The following is a 20,038-nucleotide window of genomic DNA, read 5'->3' as shown; positions in this document are numbered from 1 at the left end:
AACAGATTCTTGACCTCTCACATTGCTTCACTCTCAAGGGTTAAATCTGTTGGAAATTGAAACTTCTTCTTAGAAAAAGTGTCTGGGTCATGCTATGATAAGCATTCAGAAATAGAAAGCATCTTTCCATGATCCCATAACTGTCTGGTAATTTGATCCTGCTTGTCTTCCCTTTTCTTTCACTTTTTCCAACTTTACTTTTGGTCTGAGATGAAAACTTGAAAATATCACAGAAAGCACTAACAATAATAAACCCAGTGGAAGCTCTGAAGAGGTGAAACACCAGCTGGGAGTGAAATGCCCCCTGTGGCCATGGCAGGCCCAGCTTGTGTTTCCGTGTCTCAGAGAGCTGTTCCACTGCATAGCAATACTCTACTTTTCCTTCCTTTAGGACTGTTTCTTTTTTAAAGGTAATTTCAACTTTCAAAGATGTTGTTCTTTCTTCCTTCCCAGCCTTATTCTTGTACTTCACATTGACATACAGAGAATATCCATAAACAAAACAAGTGCCTGAGAAATACTTTTTCTCCCAAGTGAGATGACAGAGTGTTCCCAGCACTCATGGGACTGGAACAAAAAAATGATATTTAGCAAGAAGGAGACGTTTTTGTCATAAAAAATTTGCTGGGATTTTCTAAATCTAGCTTTTCTGTTTGGGGACAAAACAGAAAACTTTTAAAGTTTGTCACAGAAACTAAAGGCAGGCAAACAAGTGATTCTGTCACAGTGGTCTGGTGACTGGGATCTTCATGCTGGGTGTGGGGGATCCAGGTTGAAGTCAGAGACGTGTTATTCCCTTGCATCCCACGTGTTACTACCTATTCCAGGGCAGGTCAGTCTCTTCCTGGAGCTGCACTGCTTTCTCTGGTCACTGGGAAAGGTGCTTGAACATGCTGTATGCCTTATTCTCCAGATACTACTTCAAGTCATTCTATACTGAACTATTTCTATGAAGTAGAATAGCTATAAGATGCCTCCCTACTTCTGCAATTGTTATGACTTTGTATGCAGTTTAAGCTGACCTAGCTGCTAGATTCCACTTTTCACTCGACTCCCTGAGGCAGATTTCTACCTCTGCTTTTATGCCAGCACTTACTCAAGCTTATCCCATTCACAGTAAGCAGGTCTGGGCAGCTGAACTCTTGGAAAACGATTCATTTTTTTGGTAGCACTAGCTCTGTGTGTGTATTGTCTCACCACAGGGTGAGCTCAAAGGGAGTGCCAGCAGAGCAGAGATGGCAGAACTGCAGATGGATGTCAGGACCATGGCAGTGCCACCTTGGATAATTTTTCATTGCTGTGAAATGGCAGGCTCAGGCCTGGAGAAGTTCCTACTCCACCTAATCTTAACCATTAGGTAGGAGTTTGGAGGAGGTGTTCTTTTTTCTCTCACTGTAACAACAAGCAATTTGATCCAGAGCCTAAAGAGTTTTTCCCCAGTTACCAAAATCAGTACAAACTCATGATGACAAACCAGTTTCCTCACCAAAACCCCTTTAATTCATCTTAAAATTCCTTGTCTAGTTGGGGGGTGAAAGAAAGAATCCGACTACTAGAACAACACACATTAAAGTCCCATAAGAATCCTCCCTCATCACTGTAGAAGCGGTGCTGTGTGCCCTCCGCTCTCATTGGTGACAGAAGCCATGCAATGCCCCAACAGACCAAATCCCAGTTTTGTCTCTGGAACTCTTAGGGTCCACAAGCATAAAGGCACTGGAAATGATCTTTGGTGGCCATGCTCTGTTGACATGGAGCATGACTGTGGTTCAGCTCCCTGTGGACAAAGGGAAGGGGGTTTGAGCTTGCATATGTTCTGCAAAGAAGGGGTTTGAGTTGTTGCAGACTGTTTCCAGCTTCACTGTACTGCTGCTGGAAAAGATTTTAAATATTGGCTGACCTGGTCCATGTTGTGTTAAAAATATGATGATAGATGAGAGCTTATAATTAGTTTATCACAATCATCTCATTTAAGTTACACTTGAGGCATGAATTCCCAATCTTGTTCTGTATTTTCAGGCACTAGTAATTTTGAAAAATGAGTAATCATTTGAATGAAGATTTATTATGTGTATTTCAACTCAAAAGCAATCCTTAGAATAAAGCCGTGCAAAGAGCTTGTTTTCAAACGAAATTGAAATGCATTTTCTAAATGTTGTTTTATAGCAATTTTTAGAAATTAAATCTCCTCTTCTAGCAACTAAAAAGAGAAGAGGCAGCCCAGCAGATCTTATTCATGAAAAATTCCCCAAACCCTTCTTTCTAGTCAGTGGGTGTTTCACACCAAGAAAGGTCACAAGATGAGGTAAGAAGCACTTTTTTAATCTGAGCTAACAAAATTATTGAGAAGTGTGAAGTTTATTAATAGATTTGAATGTTAAAACCTAGTCAAGGCCTTTTTATACCTCAGTTTCATTCAGGTTCCCTCTGTTCATGTGTGGTTTTTAATGGTGATTTTGGCAATCAGTGTGTCTGGGCAATCTCTGTTCCTGATTTTTGACTTTTTAATGGTAGACAGGTGGAAACTCTCATCCCCAGTATTTTTAGATCCTAAAGGCTAAGAGCATATCTGTTATCCTGAAGCTCCTTAAGCTTTCATCAAAACACCTTAGTTATATCTGTTGGGACTGGCAGCCTTACCAATAACTAAAAATGTTCAGAATTTCCATTTATGAGATCTTTATCTTTATGTGCTCCCAACCTTTTGATGGTCATAATCATCAGGGTTACACTTTTATTTACTGACCATCTGCCAGAGACAAGTTATTTTTAATATATTAAAAAAATTAACAATTTATTAGACTTAGGAAAATATTATTGGATCCCTATTAAAGGAAAACAGAAATCCTGTTGTTCTCTCCTTTGAGAAACTTTGCTTTCTGTTGATATGCATGTTGAAATTTGGGGGTTGCAAGGGTTTTATCTTTTCCACACTCACGAAAATCCATAGAATTACAGGCCCTTTTCCACTGTCCACAATGCACACAAATTTTAGACTTATATTTTAGCACCTAAAATTCTTGAGCTCCTGCCCATGGAGAGAATGTGTGCTGTGCTGAGAGCTGAGAAAATAATTTCTGATATTGTAGCTGTAAAAGCTGCCTGGTCCAGATCCAGGCACTGTGAATAAAGGCAATTTCTGCGGTCAGCATGATGAGAAAACTACTGGACTGAGAAACAGAAGGAGCAAGACTCAAGAATGGAGAGGAAGAGGTCTACTTCTGGACCAGGGGACTGCTATGAAGAGAGGAACTCACCCACAGCTGGATGCTTCAGGAAATGGTGAGTTGGAAAAGACAGTGAAATTTGGCACTGGAGCTAGGAGGAGGGGTGGGATACTAAGATTGTATAAGGAACCAAATGGTGAAGAGCCTGTGGACCAAAAGGACACTGAGATATGAGCCACAGAGGGGGAAGAGAGAAGAATAACATGTCTGGGAAATAGTAGGCTGAGGAAATTGTGTGGGGAGTTACAAGTTGAAGCTGATAGAAAAGGAGTGAAACAAAAAGATCGATGGAGAACCTGGGGGTCAGGGCATTTCCAGATGATGCAGATCAGACTGGGAGACCTGGAGGGCAAAGCCTAGACCTTGCATAATAATGAAAACATGAGTGGGCTGAAAAACCTGGCAAGCAGACACTGGGTGGAACAGGTGGGCAGGTTGAGACTGGGATCTCCATTGGCTGTATGCTGGAAGGATGCTTTGTGTATGTTATTGCTTGCTATTCTGTGTGATCCTGTGACATAATGAGATTTTGACAGTAATTACATTTTAATACCTACAGTGGCTATTTTAACTGAAAATTTATTAGTTTTTAAAATACTTCTCCCTGCAAATACGGTTGCTCTTAGACTTTTTAGGATGCAGATTGCACAAAAAGAGGGATAGAAAAAAAATATCTATTTATCTATCTCTGAAAGAAGAAAAATTTGTTGTAGAGCAACAAAATTTAAAGATTTGGTTAACAGATGTTTGCACCAGCTATTCCTGACTTCGCCACTCGCAAATTGAAGCACCATTGGCAGCATAAAGAAGAGGTAACTTTAAGAAATGTATTTCATAAGTAGAAGGAAACTGCTCAAGTACGGTGTAAGGCCTTTTGCAATCCAAGTCCTGGACTCTGCAGAGGCTTTTCTTGCTCTTCTGGTTAAATCAGGCTATAAAAGCAGTGCCCTCTGCTGCCCAGGACCGAGAGTGCTGGGCTGAGGGATGCTAACCCAAACTCCCATGAGCACCCTTCAGAGTGCTGTGCTATTTCACATGTGTGCTGCTTCTCTCTAATACAGGTGTTTGCAGGAATTCAGACAAGTTAGATTCCCTCTTGCCGATGGAGGTGTACTGATGGAGTATTTGTATTCATTGTTGTAGTACTTCCATTCTTTGAGCTCAGATCAAACGTGATCAAAAGATTTTTAGATGGCCCTTGTTTATCTGAATTGGAGGTTTCATAAGCAGCATAAAGAAATAGTTTGCTCTGCACTGGTAGATCAATGACCTCCATGAGCTTTGCAAACTGAAGTTTCACACTGTGTTTCTCTTCCAGTGTATCTTCTGTGACAGCTGTCTATGATCTCTGCACATCTGCTTCCACACCAGAGCTGGAAGGACCGATCCCAGTGCAAAAAACCAGCTTTTTTTGAGTTCAGCTCCTTCCAGGGCTTTGGCTCTGGTTACTCTGGGAAGCAGAAATTCTGCTAGAAGCTCAGCACTGAGATGCTCAGGGCAAGTCAGCTGGATTGTTGGTAAGTGGCTTGTCATTGCAGGGGTTTGGACCTTTGTACAATGTGCAAGACCGACACAGAGCCATGGAATGTTGTGGAGAACTCTAGAGTGCTTAGGGGGAGCTGGAGATCACATAAGAGAAAGGTCATGGGGAAAAAATATCCTTTGAGCATAGTTAGGCATAAAAACTCTGTTAGGAAGTATCTTATGGATGGCCCATGGCCATCCAGAGTTTGGAACACCAGCAATAATGTTTGAGGACATCTTGTTTTCAGACATCAATGTCCTGAGATCAGTGAATTACTCTATTATTCTCAGGGCTTGAAAGACATGTAGATTCAACTCCAAGTCTGTATCCCATCTGAGTACATTGCAGATGACAATTCCTTTTCCTGAGCTCTTTACTATGTTCCCCAGCTGGGTTTACTTCTTGCCCTGAATTATGTAGCATGGCCATATGTGAAATGACATCCTTGCCTTTGAAGAACCCATTTGTGTCAGACCTGTCATGCAAGGAGAAGGGATTGTGACTGCCCAGCCCTAGTATTTATTTGGTTGGTGTAGGATGCTTCTGAATGTGAAGAGATGCAGCACTGCTGCTCCACTTGCCCTCAGGACTGTGGTGATCCACTCCTGAGAACATCATGGACCGCCCCAGCCTGGTCAGCGGTGCCTGTACTGTCTCTTCTGCAGAACTGCTAGCTTCTGCTTTCAGAAGAATGGTTAGCTGGCAGGTACCAGATTTATTCTTTTTGGGGAGAAATTAAATGCATTTTGTGAGACCAGCAATAATATTTTAAATGTCTTATTTGCATAATATCCATTTTTTCCAAATAGAAGTGAGATAATACTGATTACTGCAAATAATGACAATTTTTTAGGCTCTTGCAGGCTTTCCCAATGCAGATTTCTAGTGTTTCTCTTATAAATTACAACTGATCTTTTGGATAAGGGAAGAGGACATGGGTTGAATTTGAGCTGGAACTCTGGTCTCATCCTCTGTTAAATCTCTGTGCTCAGTTTCAAGAGATGCCACACAGCAGCACTGCCTGCTTTTAGCAGACACATGACTTAGAACCTGTACTGACCTGTCAGGCTCTGTGTACAGCAGCATCTTTGATAAAACTGACTCCCAGCACAGGCTCATTGTTTCCAGCTCCAGGGAGAATCAGAAACTGCACATTTCAGAGCTTCCTAAGTGCCAGTGTCAGGATGTCAGACTGACAGTGATGATTATGCCCCAAAGAAAGGAAGACAGATGGGTTTGACATTGCAGCAGACTGTGGCTGTCTAGTTTCATATGCTCAGTTTGTGGCCAAGGGGCAATCAATTTTAGCCAAGGCAATTAATTTATTTAAATCCAACTTGACATTTGGCTTAAATTGTTGGAGTCCTCTCCATAAGGAAAGGTGCCTGGAAAGGCACTCTGTATTACACCAACACAGCTGGTCTCAGTAATTAGGACCAGATGGTGCAGCAGGATGCATGCACCCTTAAAGGACAAGTGCTTACTACTTCCAGCTTGATCTCCAGTAGAAAGAGGGGCTATCTCACAGTTGTACACACAGGAGGTAAGTAGCTGGAGAGTTTGGGAGAACACCTCAGTTATATTTGAAAATGGGGGAATAGGTAGCTGCTCCTCTCTCTGCCTGGCTGCAGTGGCAAGAGAGCAGGGGTGAGGGCAGATTTATGGGATGTATGTAAATTTCTGAGTTGTAGGACCAGGGTCTTCTGCTGGACCTTGGTTGTTGAGGGATTTAAGCCAAAAAGGACTACCTCAATGAAAGCCTCTGTTGCTTATCAGTTCTTTAAAGTAAACAGCAAAAAAGAGTCCGGATACTTTAGAAAACATCTTTGTAGCTACTTCTTCATCTATAAAATCCTGTTTTCCATGTGGGGTTGTGCAACAGGCTTCAGGAGAGCTCGCTATGAAGGCCAAGAGTTGGATTGCTCTGATGTTGGGATGTTCCATAAGGAAATGCCCACAGGCTCTCCTTATTCTCAAGAAACTGCTCGATGCAGTCTGCCCAGTTTGCTCACACTGCTGGGTGATCCTGCATCACATTCCCCTTTTTTCCATCTTCCCCACTCTCTTCTTGTTCCCCCTTTTTCCTTCACTGTGTTCTCCAAACCCACATTGATAAGACCCTTTCACCACCATGCTAATACTATACTGTATAAGTCACTAAGACCGAAAGCAGCACCACAAGGCAAGGTGAAAAGATGGATCAGAGCTACAGCTTAGTTCAGCTGTCCTTTCCAAAAGAAGCATTCTCACTCTGACACCACTCTGACTAGTTTTCAGGGAAGGCACGGGGAATACCCTGCATGGGAACCTCCTTACCTTTGGATCAATAATTCGTCTAATGTTGTTGGATCAGAGTTTGCTGGAGGTGGTGATCCCTTATGAGATAAAACATTCAGAGGCTCTTTGATGGGCTCGTTGTTTTTGAGTGAACCTGTGATATAAGAGAAAGTCAAGAGGGTGTTAAAACAGTTATTTTCTTAATTTACCTTTACGGTACGTTGTGGTTTGCTTACACCAAAGGTAACAGGAAGACTACAGACACAAAGGTGGTTACATTTTAGCTTTGATTTTCAAACAAGATCAAAGTGTCATCAGCTTGCATAGTGCAATTGCAGTTGAGAAAAGGTGAAGCTGGATATAAGGTATCAGTTCTTATGTATGTGAATAGCACTCTCACCACTGCAGCCTGGGTCCCAACATGAGTGATTTTCAGTGCAATTCTTTAAGCAGAAAAGGTTTAGCTGTGTGTGCCTGTGCATGCCAATATTTGGTTTCCTGAGTCAAGGCTTCATTACTGCTCTGCTTTCAGGCACACAGTAGATGTTCAGTTTACTGGATAAATCAAGGTTGGATTTGGTGAGAGAGGAGCTTTACTTTTAATTGCTTCTCCAATTTCCCTCAGATGAACCACTGGTCCTTTCACAGGGAGTCAAAGTTGTATTAAGTCCAAGGCTTACTACTGCAGTAGCTGGCAGGAGAGGATGCATCTCACTTTTTAAATGAAATCTCCCATTGTTTGAGGCTTGTTGATAAATGGCCTTGCTGTTTTTTATTAGAAATATTTTGGTCTTAGTCATAATTCTGTTTGTCTTTCACACTGGTGACAGCACAGTCAGGTCAGTGCTCTGACTGAAGCAGGCTTCTGATGCAACTTTTTAAAATCAATTTTCAGAAGGAAGGGATGACATCCAGAGTTTTAAAACCTCCTAAAATAGAGCCAAGGCCTTATGAAACAGTAGTTTGAGTTAGTCACTTTGAATAGTTTAAACACTTTATCCTTCTGTCAAAGAAGATTGCTTAAAAAAAAAAACCCCAACAATTCATTTTCCAGTTAAAGAAAAGCATCTATTATGTTTTACAGCTCCTAGGCTATAAGTCAAAGCTGGGCTGGTGCAAAGGGTACCCATATGGAAGCCTTTCCCTCAGCTGGATTTAGATAATTTTAAATTGGTTTTTTGTGATCTCATTTCTTGAGTCTTTATTTTTCTCATTTTGTATCCTACTCTGTCTTTTCTGTCTCTTCCTGTCTTCTTGCCTTCCCCTCTCCTCCCCTCCAGTCACTCCCTAAGCAAAATGAGAACAGGTTAACATTTGAGCTTGAGTCACATTCTTGGATAGCTGCTGTTCAAATGTGTTGGAAGGCAATATAAAATAGCTCACCCATCCCTTGCTTCCATGCACGTCAGCAAATGCTGTCAGAAGTTCCTGCTACAAATGAGGCTGGTGTAGAAGCACCCGCTGTCCAGTTTCAGGGAGAGGGAATGGATTCAGGGAGGTAGAGAGAGAGAGCAGAAATGCTGCTTACACAATCCTAGCTGAACGTAAAGGCTGTAGCTCTGAGGAGGACTTGCTACAGTCACCTTGGAGAAAGAGCCATTGCTCCTAGCCCAGGTCTTGCTGTACAGACTGGAGAAAAGACATGTTCCCAGGGTGTCTTGCTGAACAATTGCAGGCATGGAAGAAAAAGCCCTGTTTGGAACCAATCCTGTTTCAGTAGTGGCAATACAGGGAGGGGAGTGGCAGAGACGCGCAGGTCAGCCTCGTGGATGCTCTAATGAGTTGCTAAGAGAGAAGCCCTTCTCTTAGCTTGTCCGTCCTCAATGACACTGGCCAGACACAAGGGATGTCCTCCTGTGCCAGCGTCCTGATGCCATGACGCTGCAGGTGTATGAAGAAGGTGCGTCCTTCTGTGCTGGTGCTGCTGCACTGGCAGCTGCAGGTCGCAGGGGTGAGGACCTCCTCGGCAGCTGTGGGGACGCTGTGACACCCGGGAGCAGGAGGGAGGGCGGGTCTGGGCTGTGCGAGCTCTGCAGCAGTGCGGTGGGAGGCGGGCAGAGGGTGGCTCTGCTCTGGTCCTGTCTGCACCCGCAGGGTGGAGAGCAGCTCTGCTCTGGCATAGGCAACGCTCAGTTTATCCACAAACCTCATTGCAACAGTAGCAGAATATTAAACAGGAGCTCTTTGCTGCTGTCTGCTTGGAAACTTGGAGACAGGAGGGAATTTTCCTTCTGCCCATGCCACAGGGTTGAATGGACCTTTATACTGCTGAAATAGAATGGCTCCCGTGGCGAGGCATGCAGGACACACCTATTTTCTTGGGGACATTTTCCAGACCTCTTTTATTTTGGGGGTGGAGGACCTTCGTTTTTTTCTTAAGGAACTTGATCTACTTTCAGGAGCTGAAGACATGGCTTTACTGCTACATAACAAAGCAATAGCTTTCAGTGGTTTGCACAGCAGTGGAACATCAGCAGTGGTGTATCATTTTGATTCATACAGCTATCCAAAGTTCAGAGTCCAGTGCACTGATTCTGTTAGATTATAAGCTGAAGATAGGATAGGTAACTTTGCTGTGAAGGAGTTATAAAATTCGGTTTCTCTGAGCACCTGGGAGATGGAAGCAAAGGGTGTTTTCTATGTTCCCAGTTCCAGGTCTCTCCCATTTAGGACTTCAATTAAAACCACTTCAATTTCCTTCATGCAGCCCGGTTTCCAGTGCTTCCCAATGTGTTGCAGTAGCTCGTTTCCTGGCTCTCTTCATTTCTCCTATCTTTCTCTTGCTTCTTTCACAGACATCTGCTCAGATAAGGTTCCAGCTCTGTGACAGCCTGGCCTTTCAGTCATGCTCTCTACTGTTTGTACTCAGGAAAAGCCAACTCATTCCTTTTCTTCTGAAGCCATGGCTGAATGCAGGTATGTTCTGGATGGTGTTCCTGTTATTTCAGCCTCCTTGTTCAAAGGGAGCCTAGGTGTTTCTTACAGCTCTCTTCAGTGCAAAGTGCCAGTAACTTCACTTTCAGAGAAGTCTTGTTCCTCCCTCATAAGGAACCATTGTAATTTCCTCTGGTTTTGCTGACTGTTTTCTGTACTTTTGAATATGTGCTTTCTGTATGCTGAAGAAGTCCCTACTTCACTGACAGCTTCATGTCTAAGTTATTTTTCTCTTACAGAGCAGAGGGGTGGCAGTGCAGAGTCCCACATATGTTTAGATTCTCTGTCATGAAGTGTCTTTAAACATCCAACCATTTTACATTTCCAAGCTGAGCAAAGAAGGATGGCACTCCTCTGCCAGCTGTGCTGTAGGGCAGGGGTGTTCTGTTATGTGCTGACTGCTGAGCTGCTTTCTATCTTCCCTGTCCTTTTCCTGTTCTATTGACTCCTCTAGTTCCTAATCTCACTGGAAAAGGAAGCATAATGCTGTTTGGGTCAGTACTCACCTGTAGCATGCCCCATGTGCATGGCCTCTCTCAAAGTCTTTCTTTTCCCTCTGTTCGGCAGCCTCATGGATCGGTAGTACCTGGAATTTCTTTGAATAGCAATGTAACGTGTGTGCAAGTCCCCCTCATGGGTCACTGGGTTAGCACCTGCTGACTCTTCCTCACCCCCAGAGACCGAACCCGACTCTCTTAGTACGTGCTGAGAATGGCCCTGCCGGAGCCCACCGGTAGAGAGCCTGTGGGTGGCTTCTCTCCTGTGCTCGTCCATGGCTTCCAGAGCCTGTCTCTATGGCAGTTGAGATGGTGGATCAGCAGCAGAGCAGCAGAAGACAGGTAGCCTCCACAACTCCATCAGCCTTGTCTGAATCAGAGCTGGAGAGAGACAAACAAAACAGAACGTAACAGGAGAAGAGAGAACAAAGTTCTGGTTAGTTCAGAGGCCATAGTCCATCATCTGTTTAGGATAACGGGACTTTACAGGACTTTTTATCGGAGATCATTCTGAGGTCATCACCTTACAAGCCTTATTCTAATGTCCTGAATATTGCTTTGACATGCTCATGGTTGTCATTCCATGACATATGACAGATGTTACTGGAAAAATGTATTTTCTCAGTTGACACTCACTCCCTTTTGTCATTTGTGAGCAGTAAATTACTGGTTGATTTAGAGTGTCTAACAGATAGTGGTCATGTCCTTTTTTATGAGGGTGAAAATGTAATGGAATAGAAAGTAAAAGCTGAGGAGACAGTTCTGTAAATCTATTATCCATGTACTTCTCCATGTAATAGAAGAATTAATGCCTTTTACAGGGCTGGGTGCCTTCTAATACTTATCAACAGCATTCACTCCTGCCATGCAGGTAAATGAAGAAAAATCCATAACTGTCGAGAATGAAGGTAGAGGAGATTATATAGTTCAAAGGCTTGATTTGGTTTCCCAGAGTTCCCCTTAAGTGCCAGTGTACCTTCTCAGTGACACAGGGACTTCAGCACAGAAATCCTCTGCTCTGTGTGTCAGTACGTGGACTATGCCAGGACTCCCAAGAATTTTTAGGAGGCACATCACAACAGCAAAACATCAGTTGATCCTTCAGCCTTTGCAGGACTGGGTAAAATGTGAACGGATTACTTAAGCATTCTCTGGTCCTTTGCTGAATTCTTTCAGCTGTCAAAGTCTTTCTGAGTATATAACGGGATTTTTTGACTGATGGGGCTGTCATGAGTAGAAGAAAGGGATGCTATATGGGAAATGTGAATGTAAAATTGACAGCAGGCTGAGAGAAGGGCATAAAACTGTGCTGTGGATTAGGTAGATGCTGTTTTAAGAAGTCATATGTATCACTGGTTTTTTATGTTACAGTATATCCAAGACACAAGATAGCTTAGAAAGGAAGAGTTTCAATTTTTTTTCTGGGTCTTCTGCAATCTCTATGAACTCATGTGCTCCACAGACATTTCCCATGCTTGTCCCCAGAGTTGCTGCAGGAGACCCTGGGACATCAAGGACAGTTGGGACACCATGTGTGAATCCTCTGCTTTCCAATATTTTTGAAGGCCCTATGATTTATCCTTATAAACGGAGGGTCACTCCCTGAAACCATGCGCTGGGCATGAGCTTCCTGGCTCTACAGAGGAGAAAGTGTGCTTTCTTCTTTCATAACCTGAACCACAGCATGAAGCTCTAAATTTGGATCCTGACTTCAGTTCTGCCTTTTGGACTGTTTGGAGCTGTGGTGGTTGCTCTGGTACTGTTTCCAGTGCTAATGGAAGCGTATGAAGGACCCATTTGTTGTTGGTGGTGTTAAGTTTGGTTTGTAAACTACTCCGAGGTACAGAGATTCACTAAGCCTGTTTCTTTTTTTGTGTGTGTGTGTAACAATGGAATAAACACAGCTGCTGTTGGAGACAGTTTGAAAAGAAAGAAGAGGCTATTTCTTTTCCCATGCCTTTCTTTCTGTCCCAAGACTAGAGCCCGAAAGGCTTGATCCTTGCAGCTGTGATGGAAGTATGTCTTCTAACTGGACCACAATTAATATTACAGCTGTAATCCTACTTAACCCCAATCTCAAACAGTTGCTAAATTTTATTTATTTATCTTCTATAGATTATTTTCTGCCTTGGCACTCAAGGACATGAACCTGCAACAATCTCCTCTACATCAAAGTTCCTCTGTGCTGCTTCAAGCGGCCACCCCTTGTCCACGTGACTCAGGCTGGGACCTGTCTCTCTCATGACCATTGCAAAGCTGACATAGCTTGCAATGCTTTGCAAATTGCTGCTGCTGATTTTTTGAAAAAATGGTTAGAGTTTTCACAGGAGCTTCTCACCAGACAGGAGTAGTTTCAAAACCATGCAAATGTCCAAAGGGATCATTAGGCAAAGAGATGCACACGTGTGCATGGGGAAGACTGTTTTCCCCTTTCACCTACCTGGTGAATATGAGAGTACATGGATGTCATTGTTGGGCTTTTACAAAGATCCTTGGCAGAGAAGGAGCCCCCTGCACGGCCAGGTGACACTCCGCTGGGTTGCCCAAAGACAGAGCTATGTGTTCAGTACCCCTGGCAAACCCATGTGCTTATCTTTGCCAGATACTCCTTCTTTTGTTCATCAGAGGAGTGAAGGGTGCCCATCTTGAAAAATTAACTTGTTTCCAGGTTATCAAACAGTCCCTAACAAACAAGATGCTTGATCAGAAGTGAATATCGCAGTGGATGAGAGAGAGACTTTCATGTTTTCTGAGAGGCAGAGGGGGCACTTGTTTAGTGTGGTAGTTATAAACAATATATACTGTTTTTTACTTTATTCAATGAAGAATTCAAGAATAGAATGCATTTCTGAAGTCAATACTTCTAATTTCAAAATTGATACTCTAAGAAATTAGTGAGAAACCATTTACTGATATGTCAACCAAACAGTCCTGACTTTTCCAGCTGTTTAGCTGTATTAAAAAACTAGGGATATGTTTAAGGGATGTATTCCAATTTAGTATTACGTTATTCTGGTAGCAGTCAAACTATTCAGTGACAGAAAATGAATGGCTCAAGCAGGTGTGGACCTTAACTATCCCTGTCTGAGTGTTTGTAGAGAATTTTTGAAGAAGGTATTCATCTCTGACAGTCACAGGTAGGTGAGTGCCAGGTCTTTTGTCAGGAGTAACCCCTCCCAAGTATATTCATATGCCACCTTGAAATCACATGGCTTGACTCATCACCCACCTGAGTGTGCTTTGCAGGCAAACATACTTCCCTGGAGTTCATGGAGACCAAAGTATCAGTCTGTAGGGAAAAGGGAAAGATGACAACTGTGAAACCAGCAAGTGATGTGCATACAACAATGCTAGAAATATGCATTTTGACTCACACGTAATCCAGCCTCCAGGAATTTGACTGTATAGAAATTTTACTTGCTTATGTAAAAAACTGGCATTTACCAGCAAATGCCATGAATTTGTACAGGAACAGCTGAACTCAGGGGTTGAGTGAGATGCTGATACAAGCTGTAAAAGGGACTGAGGTTCCTAGAGCAATGTGGACCTGGACACATGGATGTGTGTAGAAGACAGGGACCACTGCTGGCTCTGGGAGGGTGGGACCAGAGGTGTTTTCAAGGAATGGGCTGGCTGTGGATGTGACTACTGTGTAGGGTGGACTTAGAGGGATTTGAAGGGTATCAGATGTATCAAAGGTGTATTAGGTGCAACTTCTGTTAACCAGTTAGGGCTAATCAAAGAATGTTTTTAGTAGCAGAAGCTGCAGATTGAAAGCTGAGATTGCAGCTGTGCAGACCTGCAGGTATTTGAAATGGGTTTATTCTGGGCAGCTTGATGTGGGAGTCTGGAGCAGGAGGTACATTCTGGCCCCAGTTGAGCATCTCTCCCTCATCCCACGACGTGCCAGGTGGGCGCAGCTGAACGAGTCGTGGCAGAGGCAGACTGTGTGGTCTGTCACTGGTGGCAGCCCTGGTGGGCACTGGTAGCAGAGGGAGGTGCTGGGGGCTGGCAGCCCTGGAAAGCCAGGCTGGCTGCCTCAGCTGTTGCTGAGACAGGAGGGGTGCAAGTGGTGTCTGAGCTGCTGGAAAGAGCCACTTCCTTCTCTGCCAAACCTGCTGCTCCATATGCCCTGGCCCCTCTCTCAGCGGCAGTTTTGCAGACCTCCAGCACAGCAGAGCAGGCAGCTGGATCACGGATGCTTTGCCTCCCTAATACTTTGCTGCCCTGGATAATGGGCTGCTTTGGTGTGCCTGGTGCTGGCCCTGATCTGAGAGCCTGTGTCTCCAGGAGGATTTTTTTCTGCACCCTCTCTTCCACTGCCACAAGGCAAACATTTGTGTGGGACTTGTCTGGCTCCCTGCTCTCAGCCTTCCCTGCGATGGAAGGGGTGCAGCAGGATGGGACTAGTGGCTCTCCTTGCTGGTGAATCCAGTCCTTCATTAAATTCCTAATTCCTCTTTAAAGTGGTGAGGTGTATTGGCTGACTGAAAAGTGTTAAGTACTGTAATAAGGAAGTTAACACAAGGATTTTGAAATGAAAACTGCTCAATTTGCTGATATTATACAACGCTGCCCAGCCTGGAAGGTAATGAAGATTGCTTAATTAATACTAGAGACAGACTGAAATTTCCAGCTTTATAACTCAGGGACGTTTCAAAGCAGGAAATAACAGGTATGAATACAACTTGACTGAATGGTTGGCCTATATAGGGACATACAGTCACAGAAGAATTGCCCTTGTCTGATTGTATAGTGTGTCCCTACCATCACCAAGAATAAAGATAACAGTATTGATGTGTCTGAGTGGCCACTCAAAGTATGCAGGTGGATGCTCTCAGCACACAGGCCAATGAACCCCTACTCTGAGTTACCTAGTGCTGTGTTAGTTTTCCCATCAGCTCAAATCCATCCATGGTTGGATGCCCCTTCAAATCATATCTAGCTCCACAGAAAGTTTTGGGGCTCAATGCAGAAATTGCTGTCTTGGCTGTAGTGTGTTCGCGCTGTAGAAAGGCAGAAGATCTTAAATCTTTTCTTCCTTTTTATGTGTTGAAGTTGTTACAAGTATAAAAGCCCTATTAATGACTCATCTGAAAGGTTTTGTATGCTGAATATAGGGATGCACCTTTCATGTATATTTGATGAAGCAGATAGAGCGGTTTTAAGACAAAATTTTGACTTCAAGCCCTTATAAATAACATGGCTCCTTTAATATTTCTTCTTTAAATACTGTCTTAATGTACATGCAAATGCCAATTTAGCTGCATCTTAATGGTTTCATTTAAAAATGCTTTTCTTAAAGTCTTGTGCAAACCAAAACCAAACCTCTGCCTCCTGCCAGCAACAGTCCCCCATTACATCCCTGCTCATGTATGAGACAGTGATTTTTTTCCATCTTACTTGGTTTTAACTGGAGTGGAATGTCATCTCTAAACTCTTTCACTCTGCATGATAATGAGGCAAACCCAGCTCTGCTGGTATGCAGCACAGTCCAAAATCCAGCAGTAGGCCTTACTCATCAGCAGCCGCTCTTGCTCATGCGGGTGCCAATCCCTTAAGGAGTGCCACATGCGAGAGGACTCTGATGGAGGCTCTGGGGCTCTGCACAAGCTCAGGCCTGCATTTGCATCGAGAGATATTTCTGTCTGAGTCAGGGGAATAGTAACACCCACAGACTCAGCCCTAGGCTCTGGCAGATTTAGCTCTCAGCAGATGCAGCTATGAATTCATTTAGCTTCATCAGTGGTTGAGATGAAGGCACAGACTTGGAGCCAGTGTGAATTTGGTGCTCTCACATGTCCTGCTGAGGCACCCCTGCCCCAGGGGGACTGACTTCCAGCAGAAGGATCTACAGGCATGGTAACATCTTACCCTAATGCTCACATGGCCCTTAGCTGCCTGACTACACAAATATTTATATTTTCACTGTTACTGGTTGGGATCGCCATCCTTGGAAGCGTTTACAATCCTGACCCTTTCTATTAGGTGGTGGCAAAAGACAGTTACGTACATGTCCCTGTCCAGAGCAAGGTACATGACATTTCACAAAGGAATTTCAACTATTTAGGTGCAAGGCCAAGGTATTATTTGATTAAGGCACAGAGGTGGAGACAAACAGGTGGAGCTTGAGAACAGACTGACCAGAAAGTGAGACAAGGACCAAAGAGGTTCACAGCAGAAGCCAGAGAAAATTAGACAATAAGTTTGGGAATGCTGGCAGAAAGAATATCAAACAGTTTGACCCCACACGTTTCCAGAAATCAAACATTTTGTACTTATCTTGTAAATAAGATTGAATTCTATAACCAGCCTTAACAGAATCAAACTACAACCACTCCAATTTTGAGATAGTCTTTCAGCTGAGGAAGCTAACATAATGGTTCTATTGCCATGATTTAGGGCCGGTACCTTATTTATAGCAAGCAAAACCAAGACAGAATTATATAGTTCATTACACTTTTGTGAGAAAGAAACCATTTATGTCTTGCACATATGTTACAGAGTACCTGTTTTAGAAACATTTCAGAGTCTAAAAATAAATACATTGGACTCATATAATAAATCCTCCAAACCATGTGCTTCCGAAACCCTGAGACCAAGTGAATGGGGATGGAGAGAGAAACCAGTACATTTAAAGTGGCTGAAAATGACTCAAATGTTCTTGCTAGATCTAAAAATGTTTCTGGAATTAAGTCCGGCATTGTGGGAAGTTCTATGCATAAAGGTAAGCCATGTGTCAACAGGGACACCAAATAAGTGTGTTCTATAAATGTTACTACACGACAGAAGAGGATACATGCCTTCATACAATTCCCTCTGCATGAAACATGGACTATATCACTACTTTGTAAAAATTAACTAATATATATCAATATATGCTTAAAAAATAACACTAAAAAGCTGCACATTTTTCTGCTGCAGCATGGTTTATCTTTCTTACTGTTTACTGATTCTTTATTATTCAAGAATAATTACCTAAAATGATGTGTTTTCTTGTATGCCACTACTAAATGTCATCCCTGCTCAATCCGTGCATCTCAGCGAGTGGTCCAGCTCTATCCCATTGAATTCCATGCTTCATCCCCTGGGTCTCATGTAGTAGGTGTAGCCATGGGCAGTAGCTGTTAAAGAATTTCTCCTCTGGAGCTATTCTACGTATGTGTATATGTACATATATATGCATATATAACCACACACGTGCTCTCCAGCTGTGTAGAAGGAATCAACCTCCTTTTTAAAGCATACAGAAGAGCACAAGTGGAAATCTACAAACTCTTCTGCTTTTTATTATAAAACTAATAAAACAAAAATCTGACCTTATTTCTATTTCTTTCCTTAAATTCTTACACATGCAATGGTGAAAATGCATCTTTGCTTGAAGATTTTGAGTCCTGAGAAGTAAAATGTATAAAACTCATTCTTGTTCTTCCGACAGCGCTGACATCACTGACATCTCTCCACTAACAAGAACTCTTGCCTCTTGAGGAAGACCCCTTTCCTTCTTCCTGCTGTTTTTTGAAATGTTCTTGTCATTGATGCCATCCCATTCCTTATTTCTGCTGAGAGGATACTAGTGAAATTATTGCTAAGTAGCTGTGGTTGAAAACTCATGAGGTTTTCCAGGCTTATCTCTGGAAGGTAAGTGAATAATTAAAAACCAAATCACTGCATCTCCTAGGCTGGGGGGAGTACACAACTATTAGCTCAGGGCTTAGGGGCAAATCACAGGATGTAGCCTCAAAGCAGGAGATACCAATGTACTATGCATGTACGTACACAGGAAGGCTCTCAGCAGTCTGCCTGACGATCTCTTCTGTTTTGCAGGGCTGCACGTGGGAGTTGCAAGTCCTTGCTCCTTTTTTTTGTTCTGTTTGGGCTGTGTGAAGCCTTCTAGCCACGGAATGTGTATGCAACTTAGAACTTACTTAAAAAACTTAAAGGACTAAGGTATAGCAGCTTTAGTCTCTGATGAAATGATTTAGTCAAAAACATAGTACAAGAAATAATATCCAGGGCATAATGCCTTGCTGAAAGCAGAAAGGTTTACTAATGCTAGGACACTTAGAAAAGGAGGATTAACAGATGTCTTGGTTGAAGCTTTTCAAGACAGACTCATTAGTAAGCAGACAGGCCAAGTGTCCCTTGGGCAGACAAGACCTGTGCTGCTCCTGGGGAAAAATATAATGATGCCTACTTCTATTTCTAGATTTGCTGGTTGCGTATGAGACGCTTGTTATGGAAGAAATGAGCATGGGTGGTTGTTTGCACTGCAGAGAGGTAAGAATTCATAGGGTTTTTCATTTGAAAGCTTCCATACAGAAGCAGGGAAAGTGAAGGCTAATTTTGTTGATCAAGAAATAGTAGAGCTCTCTCTTTTTCCTCCCTCAGTGTTTATTGGGTGGAGGGTCCAAGGAGTGCCTGTTTGGTGAATCTGCTTGCAAATGTGTAGCTGCAAGGGAGCCTGAAGTCACTGAGACATCAGAATCCTGTCGGGCTGGTTATTGCTGGTTTGAAAAGTCAGGCAGGTTTGGAGAGCTGCTATGCCAGGCTATCCTTGTCAACTGCATCAAGCTAATTTCAGCTAATTTCAAACATGACATAAGCCAATTCTATTCTTACAGCCTGTTACTCTGATTGCATGGGTCTTCAGTAACTCAGGAAAAGCACTTGATACACAACTCTGGAAACTCATCAGCAAACAACATCATCCAATGCAAACTTCCCCTTCAGAATGGCCCTTTTTAGACCCTGGCAGGAAGAGAAGCTTGCTGGACTGCAGCTCCCAATGCAGAGCAGCCTCTTCTCTCCCAGTACTGGGGGACTAGCCCAGGGCTTAGGCAATCAACCCCAAGCCTTCCCCACTTGCCTCTAATTTGCCAGCTGCAGCACTAGCCAGCATGGCTCTGCAGAAAATGAGGGACATGTGCAGTGCTCTGGCTGCGTGTATATCCACAGGGAGTTGCCATCTTTTTGTCAAATTAGTGCCATGGCGTCCACAACCGTAATTCTGTTGCCCACTTTACCCAAGCGCTGGGAAAGGTTGGCAAAACTTTCCCTCTGGATCCTTTCTTCTAACAGCAGTTGTTACCCTCCTCTTCATTCCCAGCTTTTAAGCACAGAAAGAGGAAGGCTGGAATGAGGGTAGTGAATCTCATGGCTGTGGCATGGGATCAGGTCCTGGGAGAGTAGATATAATTTCTTAGCTCTGCTGCAGTTCCCTGGGCAATCTTGAGCATGTCAGTGTTTCCTGAGTCTTAGTTCCCCATCTCTAGACTGGGAGCAGTACATTATAGTTTGTGAATACTCCTTTTTTTCTTCTTTTTTTTCTGAGTTACTTGAGCAGGAGCTCAATGTAAGTGCAAGAGCAAAACATGAGATAACCTGATGTGTTCAAAAGAACTCTGGAAAATACTGTAATTAAAGGAAAAAATGAACAATTTTGAATATTCTCTTGGTTTTGGTCATTCCTCATTTGATGTTTTCTACATTTCAGTCCTCAAGTGAAAAGCAGGCATCTTGTCTAGATTTCTGGTTCCTCAGTGGCCTTCTTTTTATTTGAGCTGACTGCAACTGCT

The 20,038-nt window shown here is 43.2% G+C and overlaps 2 protein-coding genes across 8 annotated transcripts in view; one reads left to right on the top strand and one right to left on the bottom strand.

Moving 5' to 3' along the window:
- NEU2 (neuraminidase 2) overlaps nt 1–20,038 on the top strand; it is a 33,600-nt gene that overhangs the window by 656 nt on the left and 12,906 nt on the right. For 3 of the 7 annotated variants that reach the window (XM_032119268.1, XM_032119266.1, XM_032119263.1), the window contains exons 2-7: nt 2,167–2,305; nt 3,090–3,282; nt 4,546–4,744; nt 9,825–9,945; nt 17,899–18,101; nt 18,670–18,740. Coding sequence is in view for 2 of the 7 variants with exons in the window: in XM_032119265.1 (XP_031975156.1) it covers nt 9,875–9,945 (71 nt within the window). In the remaining 5 variants the exon portion in view is untranslated. Of the gene's footprint in view, nt 1–2,166; nt 2,306–3,089; nt 3,283–4,545; nt 4,745–9,824; nt 9,946–17,898; nt 18,102–18,543; nt 18,741–20,038 lie in introns of those variants that run through there. The other 4 variants (XM_032119271.1, XM_032119264.1, XM_032119265.1 and 1 more) reach the window with 3 other exon arrangements.
- Nucleotides 1–20,038, bottom strand: part of NGEF (neuronal guanine nucleotide exchange factor) — a 48,686-nt gene that overhangs the window by 27,084 nt on the left and 1,564 nt on the right. The window contains exons 2-4 of the mRNA XM_032119260.1: nt 13,690–13,749; nt 10,470–10,841; nt 7,069–7,183 (exon numbers count right to left, since the gene is read on the bottom strand). Of these exons, the coding sequence (XP_031975151.1) occupies nt 7,069–7,183; nt 10,470–10,737 (383 nt within the window). The 5' untranslated portion in view covers nt 10,738–10,841; nt 13,690–13,749. The remainder of the gene's footprint in view (nt 1–7,068; nt 7,184–10,469; nt 10,842–13,689; nt 13,750–20,038) is intronic.

This window comes from Corvus moneduloides, chromosome 10, assembly GCF_009650955.1.
Source record: "Corvus moneduloides isolate bCorMon1 chromosome 10, bCorMon1.pri, whole genome shotgun sequence".
NCBI classification, from domain to species: domain Eukaryota; kingdom Metazoa; phylum Chordata; class Aves; order Passeriformes; family Corvidae; genus Corvus; species Corvus moneduloides.
This window is presented reverse-complemented; position numbering and strand designations above follow the sequence as displayed.